This window comes from Trifolium pratense, linkage group LG3 (assembly GCF_020283565.1).
Source record: "Trifolium pratense cultivar HEN17-A07 linkage group LG3, ARS_RC_1.1, whole genome shotgun sequence".
Classification (NCBI taxonomy): Eukaryota; Viridiplantae; Streptophyta; class Magnoliopsida; order Fabales; family Fabaceae; genus Trifolium; species Trifolium pratense.
Genome location: NC_060061.1, coordinates 5,001,407 through 5,026,125, shown reverse-complemented (window position 1 = coordinate 5,026,125; position 24,719 = coordinate 5,001,407). Strand labels below are relative to the sequence as shown.

The following is a 24,719-nucleotide window of genomic DNA, read 5'->3' as shown; positions in this document are numbered from 1 at the left end:
ACTAGTGAGAATTATAAGCATGTTAGTGCTCATTTTCTAAGGCCTATGATGAGTGTATGGTAGTGGACAATACTATGTAAGAATAAGCTATAAATATGACTATTATGTACTTCTCAAAAACAACTTGAAGTTTAATATAATTGAGAGTTTTTTTATTGTGATAACTTTTCATTTGTTCTTGAGATACAGAATTTATTGTTGATTCTACCGGCAGATCGCGGTTAAGGTCGCACTTTGTTTAATAACTTTGGTTCTACCGACAAGTCGCGATTAGGGTCAAATTCATCTTTTCCTAAATAACTTTGATTCTACCGACATATCACGATTAGGGTCAAATTCATTTACTTAATTTCAAGACGATCATCCTAACTGGTCAGTTATCATCAAACCTCTCATCTCTTAGAATAATCTACGGTTGATTCGTAATGTAGCAATTTATAATTTAATGAAATAAAATATTATTAATTTACAATTTGATATTTTTAACTTAACAATTTTAGATTTTCAAGTGGAGAAATTTTCAAATTATTGAAATGATCATAGAAAATTATATATCAATAAAAAAAGTCTACGTGTCTGTTAGTCATACTCATATATGTAAGGTGGTAAGAACAACAAAGACAATAAGTGTTAACAAAAATTATATCGACTATATAATTGAATATATTTTTTTTCATAGAAACAGAAAATAAAAGTTGATTGTACAATGTACCAAAAAAAAAAAGTTGATTGTACAATTTTTTTTGACACAGATTGTACAATTTTTTTATATATAAAAAAACTTGACAATTTTTTTTTGACGAAAGGGTGCTTATTTTAGCATATCATTAATTAAAATGTGTTCAATACAACTCGGAGCATGAACCAAGATCTGGAAACTAGCTGCTAATGTGGCCGCCTTAGCTAGATAATTGGCAACCTCATTTGCTTGTCTCCGTACAAACTCTACACTAGAGTTTCTATAATAATTGTTAAAAACAAGATTACAATGATCCATAATAACATCAAATTCAGAGTAATCTTTAACGGAAGAATGGAAGCTACCAACCACTTTCTTTGAGTCCAATTCAAAATCAACAGGACCTAACTGGAGCTCATGTACCCAATTTAGCGTTGATAGAAGACTGAGTGCTTCACCAATGTGTACCTCGCATTTTGGTGTGAACCATTCCGTTTTAGCTAAAACGAAAGCACCATGTTCATCTCTGATACAAATCCCAATGCCATCTCTGTTAGAGATAGGCGGGAAGGAAGCATCTATGTTGCATTTCACTCGTCCGATCGTCGGTTTACGCCAAGTTCTTACCACGGAGTCCTGAACAGTCGGACTTGGCTTGGACAATTTTGTATGACATTAAAATCGTATTTATTTTTGCTCAAAAAATCACATTCTTTAACTAAAGTTTAAACATTGCCTCACAATATAAATTGTCCGTATCAGTTGATATCTGAACCCGAACTAAGATTAAATTGATGGTGAAAAAAATAAAATAATTATCCGTATCCATGGACTTGAATTTGTTGCAGTCTACACGTTCACGCATTCATATAATCATGTTACAGTTGCCGTTTGATTTATATTAGACGGTCAAAAGTTAAGCACGATACTTTTAAATTCATAAAATCAAAATTTTAAATATATATTGTAGTATTTTATAGGTGGTTTGATTAAAATTAGACGGACACCGATACACCAAACATGTGACTCCGTAGAAAAGTTGACAACAATGAACTCAATTTGCCGTATCCATGGACAAATATATTTTGTCTGAATTCGCCACCAACTCTATACTTATTGCGGTGCAGATTAGAGGTGACACTCATCATCATCCTTTCACATGCTTGGTTTTTTTTTTTTTTAAATACTATTTTTCTTGAAACAAATTTTGAATTAATAATTAAAAAATTTCAATTTAAGCATATTTGAATTAATAATTATAAATGTTTTTGAATAATATATTTTGTTTTTTTTACAAATAATAATATATTTTGTTGTCAAGTAGTAGTAGCTAGTGACTAAAAAATTTAACTTTGTCACGTCAATTTAACTCAGTCGGTAAAATTTCTAGATAAATAAAAATTTGATCCCTAGATATATGATTATACTTGCATGACCGACACATATCAGTATCACCATGTGCTACTTAATATTCAATTTTTTAGGACCATCATATGACATTGACATTAATATTACATCATCATCATACTCTAATGTATGTATCTTACATCCATCACACATTTATGAGTGAATCACTTGTATCTTGCAATTGCAACCGATTTTGGCGCTTCACCAACCATTTACCAACTGCTACTAATCAATCTCATTCATTTTTTGTTATCATATCACTTGCATGCATCGTTTCTTCTCACTTTTCCGATCTCATTACGTCAATCGCCGATCAATTTCTTACCGGAAATGGCAGCCTTGTGTTGGCCTTCTGATACAGAGGTACGTTGCACATTCAGATCCATTCATTCCGCGCAATCACGTGGTTTCGATTTGATTCATTGCATTTTTTTTTGTTTTTGTTTGTTTTCTATGCTCTGAAGCTGTTTGTTAATATGATTATGTAGTTTTAATCGATGGATTGATCTTGTAATTATCTGTTTAATTTGGAAACTGATACTTGAATGCATATTTTTGGAAAGTTTCATAGGGATCGGCTTGTTCTATGTATAATGTAGTGCGCTAATTTTTGAATTGGTAACAATTTGTGTATTGTGGATCTGTGAATCTGTGATGGTAGTAATGCTAAGTTTACAGGGTTTTGGATTGTAGTACTATTTTAATAAGATTCATTGATCTTTGAACAAGGTGAATCTGGTGATTGATGTTAGTATTGATTTGTGCCCCGGCGTGGTTTTTGTATTTACCATAACCATAATTTACAATTGTTGTTGAGATTTTCTAGACCTTTATAAATTGAGGATAGTATATTACAATCAAACTTTTCTATATTCGGTGATTAATGTGTATCTATATTTGTAATCTGCAGCTAAATGAAATGAGAGAGAAAGTTTCTGAAATGGCGAATGTGAATAAAGAGAAAGTTCGAGTTGTAGTATCACCCTATCGAATCTGTCCTTTGGGGGCACACATTGATCATCAGGTACTTTTATACATCTCTTTTTTTTGTTATTGCTAATGAAACTCAATGATTGACCTTGGTCATGTTTTATATGGCAACTTTTGATTAAGCAATAGTAGGTATTAGAGCACTGGGACTGGGCAGATAAATTTCTCCTGTTCAATTATTAGCCAATACTCTCTTAAGTTTCACTTGAAATTTGAATGAGTTGTCTTGCACTTGGGTGTCTGCAGGGTGGGACTGTTTTAGCTATGACAATCAATAAGGGGATACTTCTGGGGTTTACTCCTTCTGGAAGTGACGAGGTAAAATTCTTTCATGCTCTAAATAATAGATCTTGAAAACATCTGGAAATTGCTTTCGTTTATTTCAATTGGCAGCTAAGCGTATAATTAAACAGTACGAGTTCTATTTAGACTGGTCTTTCTTCCCCCCGCTCTCTCTCTCCTTCACACACACACACACACACACACACACACACATTGCCTTTGTTTGTTTGATGAATGACCTGTAGGACTTTTTTTTGTAGATCGTAATTCGTTCGGGACAGTTTCAGGGAGAAGTTAAGTTCAGGTATGCGGCTAGTTACCATAAGGCTTGCTATTTCCTAATATTTATTTCAAAAGGTCTCTTCCATTGCTCATAAAAATTATGCAGGACCCAACAACACATTTTTTAACAAACTTTTATTGGGTGATATTAAAAGGTTACCACTAAGTTTCACTTGAAGTAAACAACACATTTTTTAACAAACTCTTAAGTTTCACGTGAATAGTACTTCTTAGTTTGCACAACCCACTCCTTTTATTCAGTTGGATCCTCATAAATTTCTCAATATTATCTCGGGGTAATGAAAGTACCAAACTGTCAATCGAGCTACTAGCTTGTTGGCATTTCAACTACAATTATGATAACAGGCTGCCTCATTTTTCATTGCATAATTTTGTCATTTTAGACTTCCTAAGTAAGACTACATAATTTTCCCAATGTTGAGTGAAGTGGTTGGTATTTGATAGAGTTGACGAGATTCAGCAGGCAAATAAAACTCCCAAGGCAAAATATGATGATTCGGCAAAGAATTCTCCTGAGCGAAAGGAAAATTGGGGACGTTATGCTAGAGGAGCCGTATATGCATTACAGAGTAGGGGGCACAATATTTCGAAGGTAATAACACAATGATGATTCACCTTTCTGTTTATCACGTATGCTAAGCTAGTGTTATATGTAGATAGCAGCTTCTATGGTAGTTTAGCATGCACTTTTCTATTACATTATTTTAAATTGGATATGTTTGAACTAAAGTGTATTTTACTTGGGCCATAAAAATTTGTATATAAAAGGCATACTTGATACTGGGTCACCCCTAAGCTAAGCTAGTGTATTTTATTTATGTGAAAAGTCATCCATTCTATATTATATGATATTGTCTTGGGATGAACCTGAGTAGCAATAGGCTGTTGTCAACTTCCATATTAGATTTTCTGAAACACAAATCAATCAATAAACCAAACCATTTTTTTTACTGTGACAATAATTTTAGATATTCCTCCTCTCTTGGTGTTTAAAATCAATTCAGCTGTTAAACTTTGCTTATGCCAGTGTGATATGATCCTTACTAATTATGCATTTAGCTAAATATTGACATTAACTTCCAGTGACCCGTGTTGTATTTTCACGGGGATAAATGAAAGGCTTATATTTATCATCATGCAACTAAGAGGCTCATTATTTAATTATAAAGAACATATTCTGCAGTTTTGTTGGGAGTTACCTTTTTATTCTGTGAATGATGGCACATGAATATACTAGTACACTAAAATGTCGGTCCAAGTAAAAATAGCTTGAAATAACCAAGATTTGCAGTAATCAAAAAGCACTCTGAAATCAGCATAATTATATCAGAATAACAAAAGGAAAAAATTGGTAAATGCTGAGCATTGATTATGTGGGGTAAAGGAAGATTTATATAAGGACAAAACTTATACACTGTTCCATACCTACAGTTTTTACTGTTCTCTAATCAAAAGTTGACATTTGTATTGTTTTATCCACGTAAGCTATAGGAGTTAAACGACGTGAAGTTTTATCATTTTTCCGTAATCACTGCCATCACTGCCATCCGTTTTTGGGGAGCACCACATCACCACCACCGCCCTCATTTTGGAATCCATAGTCAAAAGCATGACAGACGATCCTTCTAAATCAACGTTGGTCAAATCAACTTTATTGCATTTTCCTTCATCTTCCCAATAATCGATGTCGGTTATCGCTTGTCGGTTCTTGGCATTTCATATACGTTGTGGGGGTTGGTATCACGCAGCAAGAAAGCTTTGGAGATTGATTAAGAAATTGTGTTGTGTTTGTCTTGGGTTGTGTGAACTCATCGAACAGTCAATTATATGAATAGGGGTGTTATTAAATTGGAGTTTTTTTTTGTGAATTATATTAAATAAATTGGAGGTTGATTAAGGTTAAGGATAACATTCAGAGTGAAGGGAGTCTGAGAAGAACAATGGCTGATTCTGTAATTAGAATAGGTGAAATGGACGATATGTGTGGTGTTCGTCAAAAAACGGACTGCGCTTAATTGGGAAAAAAATTAAAACTTCACGCCGTTCTCCTTATAGTTGACGTGGATAAAACAATACAGATGTCAATTTTTGATTAGAAAACAGTAAAAACTGTAGGTATGGAACAGTGTATAAGTTTTGTCCTTTATATAATGGTTGTATTCTGTTTCTAGGTTGCTTTCTGTTAATGACTTCATTCATGGCAGCAACATTGTTTGTGTTGTTGGGCTGATTTTTTCAACACGCCTTCAGGTTTTAAGTGTCGAACAAGTTGTTCTGCAACTCATTAGATCCTATGCTTGTAGGTCTTGTTATGAGTTGCTTTTCAGTACATATTTTTTACTACCTTTTATTTTAATCTTGTTAAAGTTTTTGTTCTTTAAATCCAAGGGATTGGTCTAGTGGTAAAACGATAGGTCTTGAATCCGAGAGGTCACGAGTTGAAGCTCCGCCAATGCCCTTAGAGAGAGGTAAATATAAATACCTTTGTAAGTCCTCTTTGAGCTCTAAGGTTTTCCCTGCCTTGGACTGGGGCACCATCCCATCATAAATTTCTTATTAGCAAAAGAAAAGAGTTTTTGTTCTTCAAATAAGATTACGAATGATGGCATTTGATATGTACTATAAAAAGAACATGGAATATATCCGTGAGCGTGACTCGAGTACTACTAGACAGGTGCAAATGCAACTCTAAATACCTTTTCTCAAACCTCGCTGCCATAAAATAAGAAACTAGTTGTAATTTCTGTCTGGTAATGAAGATTGTTGAATACAAGTAATTTCCATTGTTTTAAAATGTATACCCATCTCTACTTGTCACAATGTTTACAGGGTATCATTGGATACATACGTGGTTCTGAAGGTCTGGACAGTTCAGGCTTAAGCTCTTCTGCCGCAGTAAGCAGTTATTCTCCCTACCTTTTTTCTTTTAAAACAACCAATGTTAATATTATTAGTAATTGTTAGCATTATGCTGGGAGTGGTGGTCGAACCCTCTACCTCCTTATTGCTCTACTCCTTAACTTCCCCTTACCAATTTTCTCTTTCCTTAGGTCCCTTATTTACATTATGAAACTGTGGGCCAAAGGCCCCCTCCTGGTAATGAGAAATGAAATAGAGTTTGTCAGAACTTGGTTCAAGTTAGTTTAGCTTATTGGGAAAGATTCAATTTGATTTAATTTGTTTGGTTAACTAGCTGCTCATTTTAGGTTTCTTTCATACCACACCATGAAATATCCACCATTGCTCATGTTTTCTGATTTTATGACGGGAACTTCAACTTTCATTTTTTGACAGGTTGGAGTAGCTTACCTCTTGGCTTTGGAACATGCAAATAATTTAGTAATATCTCCTACTGAAAATATTGAATATGATAGGTAAGTTTATCAAATTTTTGGTGACATCACAATGCATTATTTTCAACCATAGATACTGTATGAATCAATGTAGTCAAAGGCATCAAAAGCCACCAAAGTGAGGCATTAGCCTTTCGGCATAACAGTTTAATATTAAAAACCAGTCTTCTAACTTGCTAAATAGACAGAATGATAAAAGGACATGTTATTTGCTGGACTCTAGTCGCAAGCAACTTATGGCATTGTAAATTTACTATATCACAACCTTCTACTTTTATTATGAATGTCATGCCTGGGACGATAATTCATATGGAAACAAATGCAAAAATCAAATAATTTGAATCCTTTTTTAAATCAGTGTTTATTTATTTTCTTTAGCATGGCTTTGGCAGCTTTCAGCTCAAGGCATGGAAACCCTCATATATCTTTTGCCTTTAATTACCTTGATTTTTGTTTGTTAGGAAAAGGGCAATATTAATTTCAGACCTCTGCTTCTTACTGTTATGTTAGACCTCTGTATGTAAAGATCTAAAGTGTTGCCTTCAAAGTTCAAAATTAATGTTGCCTCCATTACGTCGATCATTGTCGTTAGTTACAGATGAGCTACATAAATTTTTTCGTTGTCTTGTAATATCAACCCTCCAAGTGTTTCATTTCTCATTATAGGTTGATTGAGAATGAATACTTGGGACTGAAAAATGGCATCATGGACCAATCAGCTATATTGCTTTCAAGCCATGGTTGTTTGATGTGCATGAATTGTAAGGTAATATTTGTATTAGTGTGTTCTTGTTTCAAGTTCTAATCGTACTTATATTTTTTAAAGCACATAACCATCAGTTGCATAATCAGATTTGATGTCTGGCGTTCACGTACCCCTTTGTTTCCCAACCTTCTTATTGCGCCCTTCATTTTCTATTATGCATGTACTCCTTTTGTCCCCAAAAGAGTGACCTACATGGTCATTTCACACATATTAAGAGAAGTGTATAATAAAAGAGAGAATAGTATTTTTACTAAAGTAACTAATGTTGTATTGAAACTTGAAAAGGTCAGTTATTTTGGGACTATTTATTTATTTATTTGCAAAAAGGTCATTCATTTTGGGACTGAGGGAGTATCTTTTCATCTTTATAGAAGGCTTGTGTGAATTCAAACTAGTTGTTGAAAAACCATCAAGAACGGAATAACAATGACAACCAAACTAAACAGTCCAAGCAAATAAATATTCAACCTAGAACAAATCTTGAACTTATGTATATAGCAAATTCACACAATCAATCCAAAGAACAAAATAAAGAGAGTAGACGAACAAACACACCAAGATTATTTACCCAATTCGACCCAAATTGACCTATGTGTCCCACTTGTGGAAGACTGGCTCAAACTGGGTTTTCTCTGCAACAACTTCACTCTAAAAACCCTTGGGCAGCTTCACTCTAAAGCACACATTTTGGTACCTATATTATATTTGTATCATGCGAAATCTCCACTATCTCATGCTCAATTCAGTGTCATAGCCTAGTCCATCCAACATGCTTATTGATAACAAATTTCGCCTAAGTTCAGTAACATACCTAACATCTTGCCAAAGGAACTCACGGTTGTCAAACATCATAAGATGAACTGAACCTATACCTTGAACCTTTCAAGCTTCACCATTTCCAAGGTGAACAACTCCATCTTCTGGCAGCTCCAGAGCCTCAAAGTATTCCTTTCTTGGACCCAACTCTTCTCTTGTTCCCAACTTATCACCACTAACGTCTCTGCATCCTCAAAACTATCCTCCGAAGCAACCGATTGCTTCACTATGAATTTTGACTCTATCAGCTTGAAGAATAGAGTTGTTTCATACACAAGCTAGCTTTTGACTGCCTTAAAATAAATCTCATATTCATATTTCATAGATAAACAATTACTTAATAGTTTGCATTATGGGCTTGACTCTTCTCATTTTATTAGTTCTTATATATTTGGGTTTGTTGGTTGGATCTCTTTATTTGATTTGGAATACCTGATGTATAAACTGTTTTCATGTATAAGAAAATAAATGCATTTTAATAACTACTAAACACTGTTCTGCCTGTTATATTTGTCACTCCTCTGTTTCATGTCTTAGCTTGGTATATGCAGACAAAAGAATATAAGCTTATTCACCGGCCAAAGGAGCAAGTCTACAAAGAGAGCGGACAACCAAAAGCAGCGAAAATGTTGCTGGCTCTTTCTGGGTTGAAGCAAGCTTTGACTAGCAACCCTGGATATAATATGCGAGTTGCAGAGTGTAAAGAGGCTGCACGAATTCTTCTTGAGTAAGTGTTTTCTATTTTTTTCTTCTCTCAACTCTCTTAAATATATTACTGTTTTCACTTTTCATTCTGTTTTTTTTTTTTTAACAATGACTTGTGTTTGCTCTGCATATATTGCATGCAAAATGTTGTGGATACTTCTGAATTTTAGCCTCTTATGAGCTGCTGCCATCAAAATCTGTCAATACACTTTTTAAATCCAAAAGGTCACAATTTACATCCAAACAAGTAGAAGTTTTGAGATTAAAATCCTAAAAACTATTATCAGAACCATATTCAGATTTTTGAAAACTGTAGAAAACACTTTTCTGAAGCATGGGTACTCTTGAAATGGTGTAGTACCTGCACCGGGTACATTACCGGTACACGTACTGTGCTCGCACCATACATACCATTCCTTACCCAACTTTGCTTGGTTGGTTTGCAGTGGTTAATACCACAAAAACGTATCGGTGATGGAAATATAGCGGAGATTATTTTGATTTTTTATTGCATTTCAATTCTCTCTCGATTTTGGTGAAAATAGTGCAGACCGTGGGAAAAAAAGTAAATCTCTGAAGTATAACGGTAGTAATTCACTAAAAAAAACATTTTTTTACTAGATACATCAATTTTTTAATGTATCTAAAAAGTGAATTTCTTCTTATATTAAGGACCGGAGGGAGTATTTTATATTAAAGTACCTGTACCTTTATTTTTAAAAAATTGCCACATTTTGTACCCGCATCTATGCATCATATTTAATTTTAAACTTCCACGTTCGTCAAACCGAAAAATACCAAAAGCACATGCACTATCAGGAGATAATCGATGTACAAGGAGTTTGATGTTATTTTTAATTCATTCTGCAGAGCATCAGGAGCTAATGAATCAACTCACATTCTATCAAATGGTCAGTATTTTTGACTCCTCACTTTTGAACTATGTTACTATATCTTTTATCAAAATGCTAACCAGTCTAAGTTATTCTTTGCATTTTCCACTGAGCAGTTGCACCAGAAGTTTACGAGGCTCACAAGGTACAAAGCATTTACATGCTGAATCCAGTCACATAAGAATTGATGTTAATTTGTACGGTATAATTCACAATTGATGTCTTCATTGATGTTAATTTTATACAAGATTAATTGAACGGACATGAAGTTATAGCTGAATAAGTACCTTTTTTTTTCTTCAAGAATAACAACTTTATTGTGTATGCTCAGAAAAGTAGAGAACAAATTTCACTAGTTCTCTTCTTTATGCACCATGATATCAAAACTCATCAATGCAGAGATACAGAAGTTTTGGAAAACCTTGGATGATTTTGAAACTGAGATGCATAAACAATTGAACAAATTGATTTGGATAAAAAAAAAAAAGAGCGCTTCTGGTATTCTGAACTCTTGACATGTAAACCATTTTCCGTATAAAGAATAATTACTCAGCTTCTGAAGCTCCTCACAGTAAAAGATTGGGTGAAATTGAGAAAAATATTTTTTAAGGGCTAATGAAGAGCATATATGGTTTTCTGGTAGTGAAATCAAAGGGCCTATCATGATTGAATTTATTTCTGTTTTATGTAGTTCTCGTTGGATCTGTAAAAAATGTGATGATTTGCTATTTGCAATTCACACTAAATTGGAGTTCCCTTAGAGCACAAACAGCATAATGAAAAACTCACATGGGAAGTAGTCCTACATTTTGAATTTTTGCTTCCAGATTCGGCAAGCTCTCACACATTCATGTTAATGCTCTCCAAGGTAGAAATGGCGGATTCCATTTGCCAAAGTTTAACGGCACTTATGGTTTCCAATCTTGCCATTTTTAGTGTTCAAATGCCGATAAATTGTTACATTGACATTTGCGAAAATAGATTGTGCTATCCCCGCCATAGTTTCCTTCCATGCTAGTTGATTTAACGTGTTATGTAATACTTGTTCTAGGTTGTTTATTATTGTTTAATGATTTCTTCATACGTGTCTTATCTCTTAGCGTAATTCCGTTTAAGATTTTAGCATAATCAAGCAGTCCTACATTTTGTTTGTGCAGTGCAAATTAGAACCCAATCTGGCCAAAAGAGCAGAGCATTATTTCTCAGAGAATATGCGTGTTATGAAAGGTACAATTTATCTTATTGCTTCAATAAATCTCAGCTTCATACGTGAGTTTGTATTCTACTCTGCTTATGTGATTTAATGTTTAACCAGGAGTTGAGGCTTGGGAAACGGGAAGTTTAAAAGATTTTGGAATTCTCATTTCTGCTTCTGGTCGGAGTTCCATTCAAAATTATGAATGTGGTATAGCCTTAACCCTAAGTTCTTTATTGATATTTCTTAAATTCCATCTTCTGTCTGTCTAAGATGAAAGTGAGTTGAATACAAGAAACCAATAGGGGTAGAAAAACGTGTTTCTTATATAGATTTCAACTTTCCAATATCAAGTTGCACTTGTTTCTAGAACTCGTATCGAGTCCTGAAAATTTTACAAAAATTAAAATGCATCCAGAAGCCATCAACATTATACGCAAAAGAAGTGTTGGATTTAAACTTGTATTGTTCCATTTACTACTTTGCAGCACGCTCTTTCTGTTTTTTTCTTCTCTACTGTTCTATGTTTCTTCTAATCTTTTTTTTTTTTTGCTTCATAAATCTTTCTTCCAAACCTTGCTAATGATGTTCTGTTCTGTACAAAAGTCCAGATTCTCAGTAAACCCTCGAGAAAATGCAAAAATCTCCATCCAGTATCAATTTCTTGTTTAAGTTTAAATAATTCAAATATTGAATTTATTCAATTCATCTGGTGCATGTGCACGGTGAAAGGCCGAAAGCTTTACAGCAGGTTCATTTAAGTAAACCAAATTTTGATGACAGGTGTTTAATTGGTTTCATTTAGATTTTGGTGTATATGAGCTTTAAAAGTACTACGACTTCCTTATGTTTACAGGACATAAACTTGCATACATTTTGACCTTTGATAATTTAAATGTCCACAATTAAATACTAGTATTGAATATTGATGATCATGTGAAATTATGTGTCTACCAAGGTTCTGAACCACTGATTCAACTGTATGAGATCCTACTGAAGGCTCCTGGTGTAATGGGAGCACGTTTCAGTGGTGCTGGGTTTAGAGGATGCTGTATTGCACTTGTGGAGGAGCACCTTGCTACTGAAGCTGCATCATTTGTCAAAGCAGAATATCTCAAAGCCCAACCTGAGTTAGCTAGTCAGATAACCAGAGATACTGCAGTTTTAGTATGTGATTCTGGTGATTGTGCACGTGTAATTTAAGAGAACATTTTTACATGTGTAATTTGAGCAGCATTTTTATTGTCACATTTTGTCAATAGCAGCTGTTAATCTCATTGTAGTTAATCAAATCTTCTGCATTCTTTTCATTCTCTTTGTGGCTTTGGGGTTTAAATATCCAATTATTTCTTCAAAAAATTCCAATAAAAAAATGGAAATTACTAAACTTAAAAAACGGGAACGAAATTAAAATGTGTTATAGTAAATGGCAGTTTAAACTTTGCAATATAGACTAGGTAAGTTGGTCGAATAACTTTTCAAATGAGTTGCTAACAATGTTCGTGATAGCCTACCTAGAATTGAGAGGGGTTGAATGATCCTAACTAAAGATCATAAGATTCTATCTAAAACAAGAAAGTATGGTTATACTGTACATATCACATGCATAAAACTTAACAGAAAAAGAAAATGATCATAATTAATAAGATAATTAGTATTTAACAAAAAATATAATATAATTTGATATGTAAATTTATTTTGTTATACATTGAGTACTTGACTTATTTTGATGTATTTTATGATAGAAGGGTGAAAGAGAAATGATAAATAAGACGAGATAGCACAGCATAGAAGAGAAATAGACACAAACTCGTGATAGAGAGGAGAGAGTAACCACAGGTATAGAGCCACTTGGCCTTCCTTTCCATGCCAGGGAATCTAACAGTTACAAGTTATTAGTCATTGGTGTCACTAAACTTAACATAACTAATCACTATCTCTATGGTATATCTATCTACCCACATTTTCATTTCAAACACTTTATTTAACTTATATTAAAAAATATATATTCGTAATTCTTCTCTTTTCCCTTTGTTTAATTACTTCATTTACAGAGCAAAGAGTCAGTGATAACCACCAATCTCATTAAGAATTTACAATGAAATTTACATATAACATACCAACTGTGGAATTTCAGACAAAAACCCAAGTCGCGGGAAATGTGAGCAAAAGATCAAACCATTTGTGTCAACCACAATTGCTCAATGTAGGATGTAGGTTTTATCCTAGTGACATAGTAATTGAAAAACATATATTGATGTATTTATTGAAAAAAATGTTAGTAGATGGAGGTGGGAACCCAACTAGAAACTATCATTATCACTTCAACCGTTAACTCTCTCACCCTAGCTAACAACCAAACCAATCTTATCCCGTATGCATGTGTCATAGGATCCGGATTGCATGCAGTCAGGATAAACTTGGTCGTCCGAATCCAATGACCATGATCGGATGTTCCAGATTGAAATAAGATTTAATCAGACTGTATGAGTGCTTTGAATGTGAACCTTCTGATCTTAAACGAACGGCTATATATGCAGTCAAAACTGCATGCAATCCAAATCCATGTGTCATATGTGTGGTTTTGAACGTTATAAAATTATGAAAATAATCCCTACAAAATTAATTATGATGTTGACATGTTGTGCAGATGACTACCTAAGCCAAGAGTGTGGCCAAACATTCATAAACTGTATGAACAAGTTTAAGAATAGAGGAGGTCCTACCTTGAAGGGAAACACATGTAAAGTGGATGATGTTATTGAAGTCATCAATGTTGTTATGGAAGCTGCTCTACTAGCCGGAAGAGTCTTACACAAGCCCTATAATATTTATTGGTACTACCTTCAAGAGATTCATGAGGGCCTGAGGCAGTAGAAGAATTTCAGTGTTTTATTGTTGGGGGATTATGTTAGTCAGATTTTATTTGTATCCATTTTTCAATGCTCTCTATTTATACAAACGTTTTGCTTCAAATGTTTTGTTCCATATTCCCATTATCCTCACCTCCTCAAATATGTAATATATGTTGTGATGACATTATAAAATGTTCTTTTAGATGTTCAGATTACATAGGTGTTTTTAATGAATACTAATTTTTCAAAATCATGTTCTACAAACGTTTTACTTCAAAGGTAATTCTCATAGGTGTTCATAAAAAAAAAAAATCTTTAAGATATCAACCAACTTATATCTCAATTCCACTTTATGTACTACCAATTTTTCTTCACTCCCCAAAGACTACTAAATCAGTTTCTTAACTTTGCATAAAGTTTAATTACTCTGTAATTTCACTAAAATAAATGAGGGCTATCGCGACAAACTTTCTCGTGAAGGACTCAAGATTTGCAAGTAACCGATTAAAGTTTCTTTTGGCCGAAACCGATTAAAGTTTCTTTTGGCCGAAATACATGCTTGAAAAGGTACTACTAATCAACTTCAATAGTTTGCCACGATTTTTTTTTTTTATCAAAAGTAGCTAGTAGTTAAAATTCTATTTAAATGAATAAGTATAATGTTTAACGTTTGAACTCAAACTCATGCATATAAATTAACAATATTCTTATCCGCCAAGGTATGCTCACAAGACATTTTGCCACATCGTTTACGGATGCCTGTATATTCCTAATTTTTGCTATATATATATATACATATATCATTTTCCTTATTAAACAGGTCTCTAAATCAATAAAAAAAAAAGTTTATAAAATTCTTTAAAATAATGAAGATAAATTTGGTTCAAAAAAGATTTTGTTAAGAACTTAAAACCTATGCATATTAGTCAAACCTTTTACTACCACTCATGCATTTTGTTATACTGTCAAAGTCAAACGTGGTTCTTCTTCCTTTGTTTCCCCGTCATTTTCCACCAACCATTAAACATTGTTTTGTGAAGAACAAGATTCACTTTAACAAACTGTACTGTACCAAACTCAAATCCTTTCATCTCACTCAACCTTTCTTTTTCCCTTTCCCAAACAGAAGAACCCATGATCCATAACCACAACCTCGTAACAACAAAAACCAGCAACAACATTAAACACAAACGAAACACCAAAAACTAATCTTTCCACAACATCATGGGTTCAGATCCTCTGTCACTAACTTCAACAAAACCAATACCAATTCCAACACAAGATCAAGAAGAACATGACTCACAATCTTCATCACAAGCTCTTCTCTCTTTCAACACTGAAAATTCTTCATCTTCTTCTTCAACTCATTCTTCTTCTTCCCACAACAAAACCCTCTTCATCTCTCTCATCATCATCACTTCCATTTCACTCTCAGCAGCATTTGCTTTTGCTTTTCTCTTCCTTTCTTCATCTTCATCATCATCACCAACAACCACTCACAACACCAATAATCATTCTTCTTCAAACACCATAGCTCGTCCTCTCACAAAACTCAAACATCCAGTTGTACTTTTAATTTCCTCAGATGGGTTTCGATTCGGTTATCAATTCAAAACCTTTACTCCTTCTATAACTCGTTTGATTTCAAATGGAACAGAAGCTGAAACAGGCTTGATTCCTGTTTTTCCATCCTTAACTTTCCCAAATCATTACTCTATTGCTACTGGACTTTACCCTGCTTATCATGGCATAATCAATAATCATTTTCTAGATCCAATTTCTGGTGATCAATTCTATATGGGTAGTCATGATCCAAAATGGTGGCTTGGTGAACCTATTTGGGAAACTGTTGTCAAAAATGGGTTGAAAGCTTCTACCTATTTTTGGCCTGGTTCTGAGGTAAAAAAAGGTTCTTGGAATTGTCCATTGAAATATTGTGTTCATTATAATAATTCTGTTGTTTTTGAGAATAGGGTTGATTCTATTTTGAAGTATTTTGATTTGCCTGGTGATGAAATTCCTGATTTTATGACACTTTATTTTGAGGACCCTGATCATCAAGGTCATAAAGTTGGATCTGATGATCCTGAGATTACTAAAGCTGTTTCTAGAATTGATAGCATGATAGGTAGGTTGATTAGTGGTTTAGAACAAAGAGGGGTATTTGAGGATGTTAGTATTATTATGGTAGGTGATCATGGAATGGTTGGTACTTGTGATAAAAAGTTGATTTTTCTTGATGATTTAGCTCCTTGGATTGATATACCTGAAAGTTGGGTCATTACGCATACTCCGGTACTTGCGATTCGTCCGGCTTCTGGTAATGTATCGTCGGATGTTGTTGCTAAAATGAACGAAGGATTAAGTTCGGGAAAAGTTGTAAATGGAGAGAATTTGAGGATGTATCTTAAGGAAGATTTACCTAGTAGGTTACATTATGCGTCGAGTGATCGGATTCCACCGATAATTGGTTTGATTGGTGAAGGTTTTAAGGTTGAGAAGAAGAAAACGAAGCATCAAGAATGTGGCGGATCACATGGTTATGACAATTCATTTTTCTCTATGAGAAGTATTTTCATTGGACATGGTCCTCAATTTGCAAGAGGGAAGAAGATACCTTCATTTGAGAATGTTGAGATTTATAATTTGGTTACTTCTATTCTCAACATAAAAGGTGCTCCTAATAATGGATCTAACTCATTTGCAGAATCTGCTCTTCTATCTGCTGCATAGATAGATAGGACTATATCAATTTTTGTAGGTAAAATTATTTGATTGCTGAGATGAATCATAGTTTGCTTTGCTCTCTGTGGAAGAGATGCTCATTATACAAGAATCAGTCATTTGTGGCTTCAAGTAAATAATAAAGGTACTGTCATTTATTTCCATATATTTGGTTCAGATTTTATTTGTTATGAGCTTCACAAGTAGACGGCAAGGTTAGCAATTTTTTTAAGACTTGAATGAGAGAACAATTTCATCGTTGTAGTATTTATTACAATTCTTGAGAGAACGCGTAGATAAGAGAAAAATAGTTACAAGTAACGTTATAAATATTAGTATTGAAACTTGATCAATTGATTAACAATGAATACACTCGACTTTGGAAATTTGATAGATGTACCATAGAATTTCCCATTCAACGTTATAACACACAAAGAGTCGATTATATCATATTCATGCAGGTTCATATATATGATCCCTCAACCACACACATGCATGCACCTTTGGTTCACAACTCTAGAAACATGCGAAAAAAAAGCCATCAAACATCTCATATGAGTGATCATTAGGCAAAGTTATGTGTCTTTTCCTTTGAGTTATAGGGGTGAGTGCTACGGGAGACAAGTGGTCCATTGTGAATCGATGTTTAAAATTATTAGAAATTATAACGGCTATCAATAATATTTTTTAAAAACAAAAATTATGGAGTATATGATTTTTCTGGTTTTTATGACCAAAAAACAGTGACATAATTGACGTTGAGTTAAAGCGATCCAAATTGAACGATTTAGATTTAAAAGGTTGAAATTTTTATATTAAAAAAGTTAAAACTGCATATAAATTTGAACCATCTAATTTTAACCGACGACTCATAAATTGTCTGCAGCTTAGCCAACTGTACGCGATACATTTCTGAGTTAATCCGTCCTTACTCAATCATGGGACTGTACTCAATACTTTTTTGAATTAGGCTGCCCTTAACCATGGATCTGAATTTCCCGTTAAATTAATTTTACACAGTGATAAATCTCAACGGCCATTTAAGATCCGGCAATTCATATTGTTAAAGTGTCCTAGAAATCGTACTCCCTCATTCATGCAGTAGTAGTTTTTGTAGGACTATATATCAATCTTTGTAGGTAAAAAGTAAAACTATTTGATTGCTGAGATGAATCATAGTTTGCTCTCTAGGAAGAGATGCTCATTATACAAGAATCAGTCATAGGAAGAGATGACTATCAACTGTCTGTTGACGTTGGAATCAACTAATGTAAGTCGGACGACCATGGCTACCAAGTCGAAATAGGCTTGGAGGCTGTTATATGCCTAATTAGAAGTATTTAATTACAAGTTGCATTATGATCAACAAAAGATGGAATTAACTAATGCAAAATCGATTCGTAGCCAAGTTCAACCGTAAACAATCAATCGAATTTGCATGAGTTAGTTGAAGATGTTATTGGATTTTATTAGGGTTGTCATAATGTTTGATGGACAGTCCAAGAAACTACGGCGTATATTTGATTGTTTAACTATCCATAATCTTTATAGATAAGCTAAAATGTCGATGATATTTGTAGATGAAGCAGGCCACCTCCGTTGAACCACGCATCACGACAAATCTTCACAAATATAATGAAGTCAATAATGCTTATTACGTTATTACTACTTTTTTTTCTCTAATCTAAATTTGTTGTTGTCCAATCTTAGAAATTGAAAATAAAAACACATTTAATCGATGTGAGAAACAATAAAAAAAACATAATATCAATTCAATCATTCTAATTACTTGACCTAAATTTGAATAAGTAAGAAAACTCAATGCAAGAAACAACAAATAATTTCATAAGAATCTGATACATCAAATCAACCTTACATGAGAAACAAGAAATATATAATTTCTTTGTTTAAAAAAAGACAAAGAAATATATAATTTCAATCCAATTATATCTTAATCCTAATTACTTAGCATAACCTAAATTTCACATAGGAGTTGAATAAGTCATATGTTCTAGCAATCAATATATTGATATTCTTCTGATGTTCATCACCGTAGTCAATCCAATCATAACATTTGAGGAATTCACATTATAGGAAGGTGAATTACCATTGATTTTCATGTTAAAGGAATTATATTTTTTTTTTCAAAATTCAACCTAACTTTTACTACCTGAGTTTCAAAAAAATCTTTCAATTCAATTTGTGTTAAGTGATTGATAATTCAAAAACTCTTTTCCCCGATCATTTTTACATTTGTTTCAAGTAATGTTCATAATTGCCTTGGTTTAAAGTAAACAATCCCTGAAGATCGACAAACTCTTGTTACTCGTGATAAAAGGTACACTCGCTTTTAGTGGGACCGGACATTTAGAATGATTAATCTCCCTTCCCACCATTAATTAAATTAAACACACTATTTATCACTTTTCATAATCTCATTTACTATTTGAATTTTTTTCCAATTTATTACTTAACTTCTCTCCCTCTACAACATTTTTTCGTTTATGTTCAAAAAAAAGACAAATATCAATTTTATATCTAGTTATATAAAATATGTCATTCTATAGTAAAAAATAATGTCATTCTGTATTAATAACTTTTTAGTTGTGAGGATGATTCTTTAGAGAAAAAATTATGTGTTGAACTAATCACGACATATGATTCGTAAATGAAATGAAAGAAATTTTTGTAGATTCAATTTTTCTAAAAGAACGCTCTAGAAAATAATAGTTTTTGGTATGCCAAAATAAAAGTTAAGGTAATAAAATTTGATTAAACGTTTTACAATTATAAAATACTCCAATAAGAATTTTAACTAAATGATTTTTGAGAAGCTTATAAAAAAAAATGATTTTTGGGAAAAATTATAACAAGAAAATTGTTTTTTTTTATTATTTATTTTTTGTCTAGTAGCCTAGTGGCTTAAAATTTAACTTTAAAGGTGAATAAGTAGAGATTTGAATCCCGACTTCTGCATAATATATGTGATGTACTAGTACCCATCAACTGAGGTAAACAATAAAGGGGGCTGCTAACTTAGACCCAGTTGGGTCTAAGTTAGCAAGTTGCACCTTTTGAGTTGGACAAAAATACCCATTTTTTTAATTTTTGAAAGAATAGAGCAACAGAGGCATTTCTGTAATTTTCCGCTATTTCACACGCGCCCCCATTTCTTTTCCCACCCCCAGGACACGTGGCAAGCTGTAAGCCACAAAAAACAGGCGCGTGCAACACACGCGCGGGGGGAGAGAGAAAATTTTTTGACAATTGCAGGGACACGTGTCAGTTCCTGGTGGCTCGCCTGTTTTTTTCCAATTTAATACTTTAAACTCAATTATTTCGTTGTAAATTAATTTTTTATTTTTTTATTTTTATACCAAAATTCATAATTTTTTTTTGTCTACAAATAGAGACTTGGTTCGTTTGATTTGGACAAAGAAAAAAAAAACCCAATTTTTCACTACCTTAATCTCATTTTTCACTACCTTACATCAACTCACTGAAACCATTCTACCAGGAAAATGGTTTCAGAGTACAACTCTCTGAAACCATTCTACAAGCTAAATGGTTTCAGAAGCAAATAACTAAGAATCAACTTACTGAAACCATTCTACCAGCAAAATGGTTTCAGAGTAAAACTCTCTGAAACCATTGTACCAGCTAAATGGTTTCAGAAGCAAACACAATTAATAAATTACTCACCGAAACCATTCTACCAGTAAAATGGTTTCAGAATACAACTATGTGCAACCATTCTACCAGTAAAATGGTTTCAGAAGCAAACAATAGTTTTTAATTACCGTTTTATCTCATTTAATTAACTAAAAATAGTTTCAGGTCTCCAAAAATTTAATAAAATATACCAAAAGGTTCAGAATATTATCTACTATTTTATTAGAAACAAATAAAAAAAAAATTGGTTTCAGAGTACAACTCTGTAAAATCATTATTATTGTTAAATGGTTTAATCAGCGGGATTTGTGAAAATAATTTCATGACTTGAACTAGGGAGAGTGAGGTACACAAGAAGGTTCTAAATAATTCATAGTACTTTACATAAAATTTTGGAAATTTTTTACAGAATTATAATATTTTTAATTACCTGTTTACTCATTTAATTAACTAAAAATAGTTTCAGGTCTCCAAAAATTTCATAAAATATACCAAAATTTCCAGAATATTATCTACTATTTTATTATGAAAAACTAAAAAACAAATAGAGCCTCCCTGAGGCCGCACGCGCCCCCACGCGCCGCCGGTGAGAGTGGGCGTGGGCGACGCGCACTGTTCATCGTCCCCTCCACCCGTTTTACGCAGAAACGGGTCGTGCGACCCGGTTTTTTACCCGGTTCGATCTCCCTCAATACTCAACGAAACTCGACGTTCCTTATATGGATTTTGATCGTTTTTCAATTTTACAAAAGTTTCCGGTATTATTTTTTGAAATCGGTGTTCGATTCGCACGTAAAATGAGGTCGAAATTTGGAAGAAATTTAAAAAATGTAATAGTTGTTGTTGTTGCATGGGGGGCGCGAGAAGACATGGGGGCGCGCTATTTTATGATGCAAATTACATACATGCCCCATTGTTTCAAAAAAAAAAATGGATATTTTTGTCCAACTCAAAAGGTGCACCTTGCTAACTTAGACCTAACTAGGGTCTAAGTTAGAAAACCCCATATATATATATATGATTTATCTCGTCTTTATAATTAAAACACTAGTATAATTGACATGAGTTTAATATGGATTATATTTTTATTTTTTATTGTTTTAATCAAAACGATATAAATTAAATCATTTATCTTAATCGTAAAACTGAAGATGGTCATTTAACTTATATTTTCAAACAATGATGTGTATCATTGTTAAAATTTCAAATATTTTTTAAAATGGATTCATGATACCACCAAAAAATGTGGTCCATATTAAAATTTACATTGATTGACTTGAGTTCTTTTATAAAAGATGAAATGGGTGGTGGGTATCTCATTTTTAAACATATTTTTAAATTTATTTGTGTGTATCTCTTACCAAATTGAGCTCTCTATTTCTTTTGAAAAATGAAAATAATTCTAACTTTTTTGTATATGTCTCTAATCTCTCCAAAATTGAACTCTCCATTTTTTTAGAGAAATAAGAATGATCATAATTCATAACTCACAACCACATGCTAAATAAAAATTCGATTCAAATTAATATCATTCGATTCAAATTTCAAGGTCAAACTTTTTATATTTAAAAATTTAAAACTACATTTAAATTTGAACGGTCTAATTTTAACTAAAAGACTCTCATACATTAACCGCACCTTAGCCGACCGTACTCAATACATTATGAGTTATGCCATCCTTACTTAATACATTTTTGGGTCAGGCCCTCCTTACTCAATAATCATGATTTCCTCTTATAAGAACTAGCAGGACACCCGTGCGTCCGCACGGGAGTCGCGACGTTGCCGCTCCTCACTTGGTAAGATGAAATGATATAATATTTGGTAAAAAAAATAGAAAAAGAACAATGGTAAAACCATCACAAAAAAACTTTAGGTCTCCGTATTAATTTAGGAATATAAATATAGATAATGTAGAAATTATGAAGAAAAAAAATAGGCTACCTTATTAATATATTAGTAAAAACATAGATGTTGAAAAATCACAAAAAAAACTTATGTCCATGTATTAATATATGAATATAAATATAGTCCCGTAAAAATTATTAAAAAATAGGCAATCATATTAAAATGTTAGTGAAAATATAGGATAGGTCTCGCCACAGTCATCAAAATAATTAGGTCATCGTATTAAATATGAGTATAACCAGAAAAATTGTAAAAAAAATAGACAACTTAATTTTTATTTTATTTTTGTTTCAAACAACTTAATTAATATATAATTAAAAGTATAAGTCCCGTAGAAACCACACAAACAAAAAAGTTTTCATATTAATATATGAGTTTAAATATAGGTCCCGCAGATGTTATAAAAGAATGGGCAAACTTATTAATATGAGTAAAACACATAGGTCCCCATGTATCAAAAAAAAAAACGCATAGGTCCCCAGAAATCACACAAAAGATTAAGATCTCGTATTAATATATAATTATAAATATAGGTCTAAAAAAAATAGTAAAAAATTGAAAACTTCACTTGATAACATAAAATAGTAATTTATTGGGAAGTAGATTAAAAGATTAAAAAAATAGAAAGATATAATATTTGGTAAAAAAATAGAAAAAGAACAATGGTAAAACTATCACAAAAAAACCTTATGTCTCCGTATTAATATTTGAATATAAATGATAATGTAGAAATCATGGAAAAATAGGTTACCTTATTAATATATTAGTAAAAACACAGGCCTTGTAAAAACCACCAAAAAATTAGGTCTCTGTATTAAATATATGAGTATAAATATATCCTTTTAAAATTATTAAAAATAGGTAACCTTGTTAATATGTTAGTGAAAATATAGGTCTCACAAAAATCATCAAAATAATTAGGTCACCGTATTAAATATGAGTATAACCCGTAAAATTGTAAAACAAAATGGGCAACTTAATTAATATATAAATAAAAGTATAAGCCCCGTATAAATCACAAAAAAAAAAGTTTCCATATTAATATATGAGTATTTTATAGGTTCCGTATATGTTATAAAAGAACGGACAAACGTATTAATCGTATTAATATGAGTAAAAAACATAGGTCCCGCATAAACCACATAGAAGATCAGGTTATCGTATATTAATATATGAGTATAAATTTAAGTTCACAAAAAATAGTTAAAAACTGTAAATTTTATTAATAAGAGTAAAAACATAGGCCCTACGTACGTGTATGATATAAACTGTTGTTGTTTTGTTTGGCACACCTTGTGTCAATCAGGACTCATTATTAATAATAAAATTCATTTTAGTTTGTTCAAAAAAAAACACAGGCACCGCAGAAATCACAAAAAAAAGATTATATCCTTCTGTTAATGCATGAGTATAAATATATGTCAAGAATGAGCAACCTTATTAATATATTAATAAAAAAAATATGGCTCGTAAAAATGAACAAAATAATTAGGTCCTTGTATTAATATTTGATATAACCCGTAAAATTATAAATAATAAACAACTTTATTAATATATGATTAAAATTATAAGTCTCGTACAAATAAAAAAAAAAAAGGTTATCTTATTAATTGATGAGTATAAATATATATAGTCCTACATAAATTATTAAAGAACATGAAATCTTATTAATAAGAGAAAAAACATATGCCACTTTTTGCTTTTTCATAGCCGCCCCACAACAACAACATAGTAAACCCTACTTTTTGCTTTTTATTCTCGTTCATCTTTCAATGAGGGGTGATTTTGGATCAATTTTGATCTAAAATCACCCCTTTTTGATTGTTTTATATTTTTTTTTATTTAAATAAGTGATTTTTCACACATTCTTATGTTTCATTTGAGTTTTCTTTTGTTGTTCTTGTCTGATGTTGTTTTAATCCCGTCTTAGTGCAGAGTTTTTTTGTCTTGAGTTCGCGTCTTGGTACGGTGTCCGGTTTAATTCCGTTGTAGTACAATGTTTGTTTTGTTCAGATTTGTAGATTTGTTCCGATTCAGATTCAGTGCAGATTCACACGTACTCTACTTACTTGAATAAATGAATATTGTTTGTTGTTAGTCTAAAAAAAAAAAGAAAAACATAGGTCCCGTAGAATTCACACGAAAGATTATGTCCCTATATTAATATATGA

At 32.4% G+C, this 24,719-nt stretch overlaps 2 protein-coding genes across 2 annotated transcripts; both read left to right on the top strand.

Moving 5' to 3' along the window:
* The first annotated feature begins 1,788 nt into the window (after positions 1-1,788).
* LOC123915570 (galacturonokinase) lies at positions 1,789-12,699 on the top strand. Its single transcript, XM_045966732.1, has 14 exons — positions 1,789-2,449; positions 2,997-3,110; positions 3,323-3,394; positions 3,619-3,662; positions 4,106-4,253; positions 6,491-6,556; positions 6,956-7,035; positions 7,681-7,780; positions 9,148-9,323; positions 10,172-10,212; positions 10,311-10,339; positions 11,352-11,421; positions 11,510-11,599; positions 12,348-12,699. Exons 1-14 carry the CDS (start codon positions 2,417-2,419, stop codon positions 12,590-12,592), a joined length of 1,308 nt encoding a protein of 435 aa, XP_045822688.1. The 5' UTR covers positions 1,789-2,416; the 3' UTR covers positions 12,593-12,699.
* Positions 12,700-15,189: 2,490 nt separating this feature from the next.
* LOC123915569 (venom phosphodiesterase 2-like) lies at positions 15,190-17,134 on the top strand. The gene has a single exon (XM_045966731.1). It carries the CDS (start codon positions 15,469-15,471, stop codon positions 16,975-16,977), a length of 1,509 nt encoding a protein of 502 aa, XP_045822687.1. The 5' UTR covers positions 15,190-15,468; the 3' UTR covers positions 16,978-17,134.
* The last annotated feature ends 7,585 nt before the right edge of the window (positions 17,135-24,719 follow it).

Excerpts from the sequence above, each read along its gene's own strand:
- LOC123915569 (XM_045966731.1), top strand. The coding sequence starts at position 15,469 with ATGGGTTCAGATCCTCTGTCACTAACTTCAACAAAACCAATACCAATT.
- LOC123915570 (XM_045966732.1), top strand. The coding sequence starts at position 2,417 with ATGGCAGCCTTGTGTTGGCCTTCTGATACAGAG. Across the intron at positions 3,111-3,322 it reads GGGCACACATTGATCATCAG|GGTGGGACTGTTTTAGCTAT; the intron begins GTACTTTTATAC and ends GGGTGTCTGCAG. Across the intron at positions 7,036-7,680 it reads GAAAATATTGAATATGATAG|GTTGATTGAGAATGAATACT; the intron begins GTAAGTTTATCA and ends TTCTCATTATAG.